Source organism: Lolium perenne, chromosome 2 (assembly GCF_019359855.2).
Source record: "Lolium perenne isolate Kyuss_39 chromosome 2, Kyuss_2.0, whole genome shotgun sequence".
Lineage (NCBI taxonomy): Eukaryota > Viridiplantae > Streptophyta > Magnoliopsida > Poales > Poaceae > Lolium > Lolium perenne.
Window position 1 is genome coordinate 314,957,137 of NC_067245.2, and position 12,957 is coordinate 314,970,093.

The window sequence follows — 12,957 nt, forward strand, 5'->3', positions numbered from 1 at the left end:
AGACATTGGTCGTGAAGGGCATCCGACCTACAGGTACCGCGATCTAGCACCTCACCGGTGCTCGGGGAGGGTGATGTTGACTCCTCCAAACTGTCGATGCATAGCAAGTCGGTGTTTGGTTGGGAGCTTCAACGTACTTCCTCTCCTCCAGATCCACCGTATTGGTTTTCTGACGCGGAACGCGAAGCTCTGAAAGTGGAAGGACGGGAATGGAACAACTTAAATGGAGACAGCCCGTCGTTTAGAGTGCTGGATGGAAAAGGAAATCCATCGGTCTCATTTCCATGGGGAAGATGAATAGGGAGGGAGTTTTAACGCTGAAGATCAACAGTCAATGGAAAAGAGTTAATGCAGTGCATGCTAGTGGATTGAGAGAAGTAGAAAAGACATGCGCGTAGTTTGTTTCAATACAAGCGAACATCGGTCGAACGGTTCATGGGCTGCCTTCGGTCGGCCCATCTGGTGGACACAGGTGGTTCTCGCAACGAAGGACCCGTGGACCGTGGTTCCGTTCGTGCGGTGGGTCTGGCGAGGAAGCTGCGCTGGTTCGGCTCGTCGGTCCTGCCGTGTCGGTCTCGGTTGCAAAAACTGTTGGGTACGCCTGAAACAACTACTCTAGTATACATGTACGTGCAACGCACGTCTCAAAATATCACCAATACATTTGAAACTCATGGGAGTCAAATTAAAAATAAACTTTCAATAAAGTAAAATGTTAATGTACCCATTTTGTTTTAATGTTGCTCAGGTTATATTTACAAAACTGAGACACAATTGTGATCATGTTACAGCAGGGATACAATAATATTGTTTCATCTGTGTGGCGTTCTGTACTCACTCGATTGTCACCAATGTTATCAAATGTATTGCAAAACCTAGATGCAACTCTATAAATAGATTTATAATAATCGATTAAATGTATCCTCATACTTGACAATTCAGATATGGCATAAAAGGCGTCAGCTGTGTAATTTCAGTAGGACTCCCAAAGCACTGCCGATTATTGAACAAAATGACAAGAACAGCTAAATCTGTTCTAGAGTAGTTAGGTCTACTTCAAGACTTGCAACAGTAGCCAAACTTTCAGTTGAAGTCAGCATGTGGTATTCTCAAAAAGAACCATCCTTACATTTTATTTAAATTAAATGAGTTAGAGCAGCATAAGTAATAAAATGCCTCATTTGGCGATTCCAGGAAAGGAAAGGAGAGGTAAATTTGGGACCCTTGTTGAGTAGGCGCTAACCCGGGTAACTCATGAGTGCCAATTTTTTTTCCATCCGAGCAAGACTTACAATAGCTCGCAAAACAGAAGGCCTCGAAGAGAGACCAAATAACCTAGGTAAAAATTATTCCCATTCTGTTTGGCATTCCTATTGGTAAACCACACTGGTACTACAACTTCCGTTGAGATAATCTAATAATGTACTCCTAGTTCCTATCTTTAGTGTATAATAATAATATTAAACAACATCGTAATTCAGAAGCATTCTTCGGTTCACATAAATTATCAAGAATGTATAATTAGCAAGATTCCACCAAAAATGAGGATATAAGGCGGAGAACATAATCTGGTACTTCCAAAATGTAACGTAATCATCAAAAAAATAAGAATAATTTTCACCGTGTGAGCAAACTATCTGACAATCTAACAAAATCATATTAGTTCCATTATGTGTGCAATTGTAGACCCTGCAAAGAAACCGAGAAACTACATGTACAGTGCAACCTCTGCCGTGTCTTTATTCATAGAGCTGGCTCCAGCTTGGTCGGTGGTATTCTCATACAAAACAACCTGCAGGGCAATCAAATTCATCAGTTAACTGACGAAACCACAAAATGAGAATTTCTTTGAGCTTACACAAATTAAACACACCATGGGCACCGGGGTTAAAATGTCAACTTTTTTCATCACATAGGAAAAGAACAGAGAGCTAATAAGCCATAATCCAAACATCATGTGTAGATTAAGCTTCAGAGCAATCAATTAAGAACAGAATCCACCAAACACAATTTCTGAATGGGAATCAAAATTGAAAACATGTAGTACAATGATCTGATACTCTTATGGCGCCGAAGACAAATGCTGAACTCTCCTGCCATTCATATATTGAAGGCCCAAAGAACAAAATCGCCCAGAAATCCTTTAGGCTTTCAGCTAGTGTGGTGATAACTGATAGTATTGGTACAGTGTAAGCACAAGGATGAACGGAACTGGGTAAGATGACTTCCACCGGGATGCCCTCTATTTTACCTTTATCTTTGTGACGGCCTGAGGCCGCTAATCCCATCGGCAACGGAAGTGAAACTCAAGAGAACGCCCCGGTCAGGAAAGGCAAAGTGAGCGGGGCGCGAAGATTGATATCGGCACCCGCACTCTGCGTGGTGGCGAGGAGGTTGGGCGGCGTGACCGCGAGCAATGTCGCCTCTGGACATGGCGGCATGAATAGTCATGGATGGCTCTTGTTCGCTGGAGGAGGTGTGGAAGCGATCTCCCTCAATCGAGGTGACATCGAAGATCTGGACCAAGCCGCACGCTGCGTCCGGGTGTTGGGGTAAATTGCGCCCTGATTTCGCAAGATCGGAAGGAAGGTCCCATGATTTCAGGGTGGGGAGAACAAACAATCGTGAGCCGTGTGATCTACACGGATGTACGGTGTAGATTCAATTTTCCTACAAAGTTTGTGCCTTTATAAGTAGTAAAGATGAGATGTAGGGCAAATTCTTATTGAGGTGACGTGGCTCGCTGTGAAACCAGCAAAATGGGGCCATCTATTAAGAAAGAGAAGATTACTCCAAGCACGTACATGGACTCAATGACAAGTGGCCCGAATCTAACTGGGTCCCACGAGTCATGGTCACAGTTGACTGTTCACAAATATCTACACGCATTTTCGGTAACTAGTTGCCGCACTCGCCGAGCCCCACTGCAGTGTGGCGGCTCTGGAATCGCACATAAATATCCCGCCGCAAACGGCAAAACAAGTTTCAATCTGGCCCGGCATCGTTTGATTTCAAACCGTGCCCCCCTTTCCGCCCCCTCCCACCAAATCTAGGGTTTCCGGCCGCCGCCGGCGAGAATGTCGGCCAGCGCCGACCCCGCGAAGGCTCCCGCCCCCTCGGAGGAGAAGCCGGAGGCCGGCTCCGGCGGGGAGCTGCTCTACTGCGGCGCGACCAACTTCGAGGCCATGAACAGGAAGCTGGCGGGCGGGATGCAGGGCAACCTGGTGTCCCCCACGCGCCTGCGCTCGCTCGTCGGCGTCGACATCCGCTCCGTCGCCACCGGCTGCGGTGAGCGTTCCTTCTCCCCCCCCCCCCCCCCCCCCCTCCTCTCTCTTACGCGTGTGTGGTGTGATGGTGGAGGGTTGGGAACTGGCGCCGCCTGCGCGTAGAAATGTTTGGCGATTAGAGCTGGGCGGGCGGGCGGGCGGAGGGAAGGGGAAATACAGTCGGTCACTGGCCTTGGTTTGAACTTTCTGAATGGGCTTATTCTGTAACGCCGCCATTTCGCTAGGTTTAAACAACAGTCTAACGCTGTAAGCTGTATCACAAGGACTCACTGTGCCCTGATCTACATGGCATTTCCACTATACCCATGAAACTTGTTTTGTTAGACACGCGCCTGAAATGAATGGTCCCTCGTAATAAGGCCTAGCTGTGCCCTGATCTGCAGGGCATTTTCAGTAAACCAATGAAACTTGTTTTGTTAGACACGCGCCTGAAATGAATGCTCCCTCATAATAAGTCTTGTGGCTGAATTAGATGCTAGTACCCTCGGGGTGAGCTGTCAAATCACAGCCAAATATCGCTGATGATATTCAATTATAGCTTGTTTCAAATACCCCACATAGTGAACGGTGTCAGCTATTTGAATTTGGGATGATAAGGAACCCATGGCTGATAGAAAAATATGCTATTACCTTTTTCGCGAAGACTATTTATATCTTCCACACAAGTTCGTTGAGGCTATGGATGCTAAACTTGATCAGTATTGCCATCCCTTAGCAAACAAGCGATGCCTCTTAGAAGTTGAGAGAATTAGGTGAGTGCTAGATGCAAATTAAAGAAATTCCACCCCAAACACTGCCTCTCGTGGAAAACACCGTCGCCGTCCTTTCTTTCATGTTTTCTTTGGGATGCAAAATGTCTGTTCTATGCTCTGAGTCACTTCCCACCTCGCTATCACTTTGCCTGAGATGGACATGCGATGCTACTGCCTGCTCGATAGTGTGCCGCGATAGAGTTCTCTGCCTGCCCTCTATGTTTGTGGCCAACTTGGTATCTTGAGAAGTGTACCTCTCACCCTAACACCCAGAATTGATCAAAACCCTAATGGTGATAGCATTTTCCATAATTTTGAGTGTTTAGAATGGCACTTGAGATGTTCCTCGTGCCCTAACACCCAGAATTGATCAAAACCCTAATGGTGATAGCATTTTCCATAATTTTGAGTGTTTAGAATGGCACTTGAGAAGTTCCTCGCGCCCTAACACCCAGAATTGATCAAAACCCTAATGGTGATAGTATTTTCCATAATTTTGAGTGTTTGGAATGGCACTTGGGGACGAGTTACATTTGGGACGGTACATTTCGACTCACTGGCATGACTGCCTGGCAAGCTTGTGGCTATTCAGCCACCCAGACCTTGCTTTGCTGGTTACGTTCTCAGTCCTGAGTCCGTAACACCTCTACCTTTTGTTCACAATTTCATCCAGGAGCAGTGTAAGGTAGTGTGACTTGAGTTAACTGCAGAAGGGTACAAAATGGATTTCCTCTATGCCACAAAGAGATCTATTAGAAGTAACCCGAAAGTGGAATTTCATCGTTATTTTTATGTTGTATAACATTTAAACTCTATTACGCTATTTATCTCAATCTCATTACTCATTGCGCTAGTTGTCATGTATTGTTGTTGAAAGAATATAGCCCGCAAGGTTCTTCGGTTTCAAAATTTCGATTTTCATGTGTTGTGAAATGGTTTTATAATAAGGTCTATCAAATGCTATGATGAGTTGATGACAGAAGGCACTAGTAGCTCTGTTGTCAAATACTTTGAATATAGTGATTTGATGTGGTGATGGAGACTAACCAAACAGATGCAAAGTAAGATTATACTGCAAAGAAGTCCACAAAGGGGAATTCAATCGATCATTTGTTGTTCTACAGTTGGTAAATTAAAGTGTTCTGGGCGAGTGTGGGCTGACTGGTATGTTTAAGCCTCACTAAGCAGTTATAACTCTAGGACAGCTGGTGCTTGGTGTCATCGAGAATGCGATTTTTGTGCCCAAATCGTTTCAATAGAGACCTCCTCTAATTAAAATATTAAACACATTATTTTCTCATCCTTTTATTTTCTGTTTAGTCGCTATTCAATCTTATTGGTCTCCCTTTGTTTTGCCAGCGGCTTGCCATTCTGTTGCTTTGGGTGCTGATGGTCGTTGCTATACATGGGGTCGCAATGAGGTACAAATATGAGATGATAGTTGATTTCTTTGGTTTGTACTTAACACTAATATTTTCCTAGCAGAAGGGGCAGTTGGGGCATGGGGATACTCTTCAGCGTAACCTACCAACTGTTGTTTCTGAACTATCAAAGTAAGACAGGTTCTGCAATACCAAATTCTGTACCTGCATTATAATTTGTTGATACTAGTGTACTGTATGCTATTGCTAAGTTTATAAACTGAGCAGGCAATCTGGTTTAGTTGAATGGTTTGAAGGGTTAAAGGTTGCCTCAGCATTTTGTTAGATACTAATGCGTTGCTGTAAATTCTGCAGATATAAAATAATTAAAGCAAGTGTTGGAAGAAATCATACAGTTGTTGTAACCGACGAGGGGAAGTCCTTCGCTTTTGGTCACAACAAACATGGGCAGTTGGGGACAGGTTCCCTTAGGAATGGTTGATAACTTGGTCTTCTTTAACTTCTTCCTTTAGTTAATGTATAACATCAGCACTGTACAATTGTTGTGTGAAAAATCATTATGTGCTTGGGTGATCTCTGGATTTATCTGTTTGAGGATTCCCTTGTACATTTTGTTTACAATTTTCAATATTTTGTATTTTTTACTAGCCATATGTCCTATTACATATCCTTAGAACTTGTGGCTGTGTTTGTATTGCTACCAAACCATAAGCTACCAATTTTTTTGGCCATGACCAAAAGATTGGTTCTTGTTTGGATAGTTGCCAACTTTTTGGCTTGTCAATGCTCCACTACCAACTCTAATTCATTTTTTTGGCCAATATTGACCAACTTGTGGGCAAGGAATAGCTCAACCAAAATATTGGCTAGCCAAAATTTTGGTAGGGCAATCTTGGGCACAAACCAAACACACCCTGTGTTACTAATGATGCCATCTCAGAATTTCTTTTTTACCCTGTATAACAATGATGATTGATTAACATACCTACCTGTTGGGTTACTAAGAATAATGTGCATATTATGTATTCCAGCATACTGGTTGTAGACTAATTTCCAGAATGTTATGCACAGCTTATTTTGTCTTTGGTTTCTACGCTGATGCATTTGCTGTCCCTGTTCTGAAATTGCTGCAGAAATTGAGACATCCCCAGTGCCCTGTCTTGTGACTGATGTAACTAACGCTGTTTGTGGTGGTGATTTTACTGTCTGGCTGTCTTCAGTTGAGGGCTCTTCTATACTGTATGTCTTGCTGAACTTATGAAACTTTATCTTTCAACTGATATCTTAATTTGCTGTAGTTAGGGGGTGTTTTTTGTATGATTTTTTGAAGCAGTGTTTTATTCATCTATTCTATTCAGTACAGCAGGTCTTCCCCAGTACGGCCAACTTGGTCATGGAACTGACAATGAGGTTTATTCCTACTGCAACACAACTAACCTATCTATTTTGTTATCATCAATAACTGTGTTGCGATTTCTGCTATTGTAGTACAATACCAAAGATTCGTCAGTAAAGCTATCATATGAAGCCCAACCCCGCCCCAAGGCAATAGCTGTGTTCTCTGAGAAAACTATTGTGAAAGTTGCATGTGGAACAAATCATACAGGTTCGTTTTCACCACTTCATTTTCCATGCTTATTTTTATAGTCCTGGTTAGCACTAATCTCTACACTTTTTCTTTTCTTGTATTTTGCAGTTGCAGTTGATTCAAGTGGATTTGTTTACACGTATGTTCTTAATCCCCCATATGTTTGCATGGTTAAAGATCCAAATATGACTTACTACTGTCTCTAAATGCTGTACCAAGTTCCTTTATGTATTGCATAGATATGATTTCTCCAAAACCTTGTTCTCTTTTCTTTTGCACTTATTTACTTTCTTTTTTGTTTTGCCAGATGGGGTTATGGTGGGTATGGAAGGTAAGATATTCTTTCTATGGATCTTACGATAATCTTGATGCACTCAACATTACTGATCTAACCACTTGCTTGTTATATAGGTTGGGCCACAGAGAACAAAAGGATGAGTGGAAACCTCGCCTCGTTGAAATATTTCAAAGGCACAATGTTCTGCCTCCCAATGCTATTGTCTCAGCTGGTTCTGCAAGTTCTGCATGTACTGCCGGTATGATACAGCTATCTTTGGTGCACACACTATCTTATAATGCATTCAGGGTATAAATTATCAGAGTTCATTATTGGGCATTTGGGCTAGCTTGTCATAAAAGAAAGGAAAAGGGAAGCTACTTTTGAGTTTCTAGATTTCCAAGTAGTGTAATACATGGGACTAATAGCTACTACAAGTAGTTTACCCTGTGATCTAAGCTTGTGTTCAGTTTTGTTCAAGGATTGCGAGTCGACGAGTCGACAGGTCGTTCTGGGGCAGCGACTCAGAGACTAGTCAAGACTAGTCTCGACTCAGCAAGACTCGTGTTTAACACTAAATTACTAATGTGTTTAATGTAGGATAGAATATAAGGCTAGGGATAGAGGAGTGGGGGAAAACCTGGGCAATTCCTTCCAATGGCCAAGGCCTTCCTCTTGTCCATGAACCAGCAGCCTACAGGTTGGGGACAGGGGAGTGGGGGAAAACCTGGGCAATTCCTTCCAATGGCCGGCAGGTTCTTGCAGAGGCGGCAGCCAAGGGAGAGAACACCAAGATGTGTTTTGGCTTTTGGGTTTGAGCGGGGGAAACTGTCTCTCGATCTTGGTTTCACGGGGGAAGACGGGGGAAAATGGGAATGGGAGGAAAGAATGGAAAAAATTATAACATGTGGGGTCATTTTTTTAGTCGACAGACTCACAAACCTGGACTAGTCGAGACTAGTCAAGACTAGTCGATCGACTCGATCGACTCATCAAATGAGTCGAGTCGACTGGCCGAGTCGACCTTGCAAATGCGACTCGTAGACTAGTCGTCGACTAGTCTCGACTCGCAATCCATGGTTTTGTTTGTGTACCACATTGGTTATATCTCTGGATGAGCTGATTGTGCAATTATTCATGCTTCTCAGGGAAATGACTTAGAACAATAGTAGAGTTGGTTGTGGAACTAGGCCCGTTGCAGACCCAAACTTGTCCTCCAACCTGTGCAATATTGTTGGAGGATAATTGAGACTATTTTCTTGCTTGTCTATTGATCGATATGGCTAGGCATTTATATAGCCCTCTTACAAACTTGGAGGCTAAGCTGAACTAGCAAACTCAGAAATAACTAACTTGGAAATCAAGAAATATCTCTAGGAGATCTAAACTGCTAAGGATAACTAGGGATACTTATCCACCTAAATCTGTGCCGTGGATCCCTCCTTGATGGTCTTCCTGCGCCTGCGTCTGGCCCCACATAACATGTTCCTTTTTTAGTCGCTGCTTACGCGAGTTACTACTTGAACATTTTTTTGTAAAAACTTGGGTATGTCTTATACTACTATGCTTGAATTAATTCATGTAAGGGAAAATATTATTTGAACAATCACTCCCAGTTTCATTTTCTTGTCATAATTAGAGCATGTGCCTTCTTTAATGATTGTAATGGGGTTCTAAAGACAAATAGTTTAGTTGGGATGAGGCTGTGGAATTAAGTTTCATCCCTTTCAGAAAGGAAAATTAAATACTTTAGGTCTTTAGCAGGTTGTACACACTTATTCATGAAATGTTCTGGCAACTTTATGTTGTAATTTTCCCGTTTTGTGTTTGTATGGCTTATCCTCGAATAATTCTTTGTACTATGGAAAGCATGCACACTCTTTACTTATATATTTAAAAGGTTTCTGCTTGGGTTTAGGTGCACTACAAAAAGAGACGTATGAAATGATTCTTGAATCACATCCTATTTTCCATCTGCTTGGATTTACTGTTATTCAAAAAGTTATTTTCTTCTGCCGGTTAGATGAGAGTTCATATCACATACTGCTATCAGCATCTTGTGGCAAATATTATTGTTATACCTTGAACTCTACCAGCCAGATTTGTGATTCATTGTTTTGCAAAATTTGGTACTAAAATGTTATTATCAACTGTTGGTCGTTTGATTTGATTATTAGGTGGTGGACAGATGTACATGTGGGGAAAAATGAAGAATACAGGCGATGATTGGATGTATCCAAAGCCACTAATGGATTTAAGGTTCTTTTTGAACTGTTAATTAACTGTGCATTACTATACTTTTACCCAGTGCCATCACGGGCTATACTTCCTGTCATTTATCTATTGTCCTCAGTTATGTTATTTAATTGATGATTTGTTTGCTGCAGTGGCTGGAATGTCCGCTGCATGGCTTCTGGTAACATGCACCACATTGTCGGTGCAGATGATTCTTGCATAAGCTGGGGTGCTGCCCAATTTGGAGAGCTCGGTTATGGCCCTAACGGCCAAAAGTATGTATATTTAAAATGCTGATATTGTATGAAATACTAGCCTTGCAAACTCTTACGTGTTACTTTATCTATATTACAATTTAATATAGATCATCTGCGAATCCTAAAAAGGTTGACAGTCTAAATGGAATGCATGTTACAAGGTAATTGCACTTGATTAATATGTACCTGGTTGCATTTTCTCTTAGTTCTGAGTGCTAGCAATATAGTCAATATTAAGTTCTGAACACTTTCTGCAGTGTTGGTTGTGGATTTGGACTGTCTCTGATTGTTGTGGACAGAGCACAAGCTGGTTCTAAGCTTGATGAGGTAATATGTCTGTGTTTTCATGCATGAACTGTTTTCCTGCTCAAAGTTACCCCGAGTTTAAAATTTAATGCATTATATTATTTTTAATGTTAAAGATAAATAATGAAATGGGTTTGATTCATGAGCAGCTGAACTTTATGTACTTGTATGTTGTAGTATAGCTGTAATCTCCAATTTTTCATGTATTCTACACAACCTTTTGGATTGTATGGGTGAACTTTGAATTCTAGAGACTTTCTTCTGCCCATCCAATAATAATTCATAAATTGAGCTGTATTCACTATTGTTTGACACTTGTCCTCAACAACTAAATTAGCACATTAATAGATCCAGGTGATCATTATATAGGCATGCTAATATTATTAAATAAGTTGGGAGGGTACAGTGAAACAAAATGTGCCACGCATAGATACCAATAACATATCCACAGGCTGTGTGCACCTTTTTCTGCTGTACGCTTGTAGTTTTTAGGCTAATAATAACATATTTTAAAATTTTAACCGTTAAGGATCTGTGTCTAGTTTACAACTTTACAATATGGATTTGTTGTTAAATCGTTTCATTACCCAGCTAATATTTGTGTACATGTTTTTTTCCTCAGCTGGATATTTATGATGGCGATACCTCCACTCAAGGTTTGCATTGATCTTATTTTGGTTTAGGGGTTGGGTTACGCATGCATCGTTCTGCCAGCTTGAAACATTTAATGGTTAAGTCAATACTGGTTTTGACTTGATCTGTTAGAAAATAAATTTCTATCATTTTTTCTAATACTCCCCTCTGTCCTAAAATAAGTGTCTCAGCTTTTTCTAGGTACCGATGTATCTACAATCTGTATCTAGACAAAACTAAGACACTTATTTTAGGACGGAGGAAGTACATTCTCTGCTATATTGTCAAATAGTTAATTCTGGTCTTAATTTTTATTTGCGGAGTTAGTAACTGGACCTTACTCTCCTTAATAACTTGGATAAATTATCACTTGCACCCTGTTGGACCAGCCCATGGATGGAGAAGCATGACACAAATGCCATGTTGGTCAGTATAACACTAGAAAACAGAACTGCATATTTTTGGCATGATGTTTGACTACAGTACAGCACTAGCCGCTGTTGCACTGATTTTACTAGGTTCTGTTTAGCTAATAGGTTCTTGGTCATTTCGATCCATCCTAGCGCTTCTTTGGGCGAATCTAGTGTTGAATAGTGCTTTCATGTGTAGGATGTACTGAGTACTGGTAACCGTGTACTTTTGCTCGCTATTTTTTTCTTACCTAACTCTGTAACGGTAGGGCAGCTACGATGTTAATTTTATGTTTATCTTCTAATAATGCACCTAGTGTGAATCCATACAACAGAAATCCTGTTTGCTTACATGTGAATTGTGTTCACTGTTAAAATGCTTGCTGTAATGCTTACCATTATGCTGTTTCTTGTGTCCTCATGGTCATCGATGGTTCTGAACTGTTCGCTGAAGTAGAGCGTGCTTGCTTACATTTGCATTGTGTTAACTGACTCACATCTTGCTTCCCGTCCTTTTGTTTTCTGTGTACTCATCGATGGTTTTGAAATGTTCACTGCAGTAGAAGAGAGAGTGCAGGTGAAGGCAACCAAGAAGGCACCTGCTAGCGCGAAGTCCAACAAGCGTAAGAAAGCCAAGGACCTTTCTGAATCAGAAGAAGAAGAGGAAGATGACGAGAGCTCAGACGACGAGAATGGAGATGTTAAGGGTGCAAAGGGTGGCAGGGGTGGCAAAGCGTCGACTAGGGGGAGAGGCAGGGGAGCCAAGAAGGCTACTCTGGAGCCCAAGTCATCTGGAAGGGGCAGAGGCCGCCCGAAGAAAACCGAGAGCCCTCCAGCAAAGGCAGAGAGCTCAGGACGAGGTGGAAAGAGAGGCCGAGGCAGGCCTCGGAAGGCCTAAAGCCTTGGCAATCCTTTTGCGGAAATCAGGTCAAGTGATGTCTAACACCTGACGTGATCCAGCCAGCCATTCGAGAGTAGTCGTTTCTTAGCAGTGCTTTCTTGCTCTGGCCATGACTGCCTGCCTGTGATCCAAAAGATTTTTCGGACTTGTAGCCTCTTATTGTGTGTCTGGAATGTTAACATGGGCGACTGAATATTTCATTGATAATTCTGAGTGAAATTCTCTGTTCAATCCTGTGGAATGCCTTCCTGCAAGCAGTGTTTATGTCAAGCAGTCTTATCTGCAGAGAAAGATTATTCAACTTGAATGCTGTTGATGCTACATGTATACCGTGCAGATCATCTCGAACTAACCCAACGAAGATCAAAGCAGGTTGTGCTGGATGTTGTGATCTTTCTTCCTACCAACCCTTGACTGAATGAACATATTGACAGGGCAGGCTTAGTTGCCCTGCCGGAAGTTTATTCGCTCAGGGCGGAGTCAGTGCAGCAGCGGTCACTGTAACCAGTACTCCGATACTGTCCCCAGTTTGGCTCACACCCCTCTACTGCATTATTATTCAGCTGGTATTCATACCCTCCTAGTACCAGTACGAAAGCACGCCCACATTACTTTGATCAACTCATGCTATACGTGTACACGTAGATGCACACACAAGAGTGCTCTTCGGATCTAGTCGTGTGGTATACCTCATAAATGGACTTCATGAAACCTAACAGTTGGGCGGTATAAGCGTATCCGATCTAGACATGTACATATGTGTCCCTTGACGAAGGAGTACGAGCAGTAACATGCGGTGTCCCTCGACGACGATAGTGATCCGCTTATCCATGCCATGTGCCCATTGGATGCTCCTCGCAAGGACGACGACAAGAAACTGGTGCAAGACGGGACTTGCATTGCATATGCTACATGCAAATGGACGGTAA

At 42.2% G+C, this 12,957-nt stretch overlaps 1 protein-coding gene across 1 annotated transcript; it reads left to right on the forward strand.

The window, feature by feature from the left end:
• Window positions 1-2,970: 2,970 nt before the first annotated feature.
• On the forward strand, window positions 2,971-12,262 carry LOC127336779 (uncharacterized). Its single transcript, XM_051363620.2, has 16 exons — window positions 2,971-3,288; window positions 5,399-5,460; window positions 5,525-5,592; window positions 5,776-5,897; window positions 6,555-6,660; window positions 6,780-6,831; window positions 6,910-7,027; window positions 7,118-7,148; window positions 7,317-7,340; window positions 7,421-7,545; window positions 9,464-9,545; window positions 9,674-9,796; window positions 9,886-9,939; window positions 10,036-10,105; window positions 10,707-10,740; window positions 11,688-12,262. The coding sequence occupies exons 1-16, from the start codon at window positions 3,078-3,080 to the stop codon at window positions 12,023-12,025; spliced, it is 1,620 nt and encodes a 539-aa protein (XP_051219580.1). The 5' UTR covers window positions 2,971-3,077; the 3' UTR covers window positions 12,026-12,262.
• The last annotated feature ends 695 nt before the right edge of the window (window positions 12,263-12,957 follow it).

Excerpts from the sequence above, each read along its gene's own strand:
- LOC127336779 (XM_051363620.2), top strand. The coding sequence starts at position 3,078 with ATGTCGGCCAGCGCCGACCCCGCGAAGGCTCCCGCCCCCTCGGAGGAG. Across the intron at positions 7,028-7,117 it reads ATGTGGAACAAATCATACAG|TTGCAGTTGATTCAAGTGGA; the intron begins GTTCGTTTTCAC and ends TGTATTTTGCAG. Across the intron at positions 9,546-9,673 it reads AAGCCACTAATGGATTTAAG|TGGCTGGAATGTCCGCTGCA; the intron begins GTTCTTTTTGAA and ends TGTTTGCTGCAG.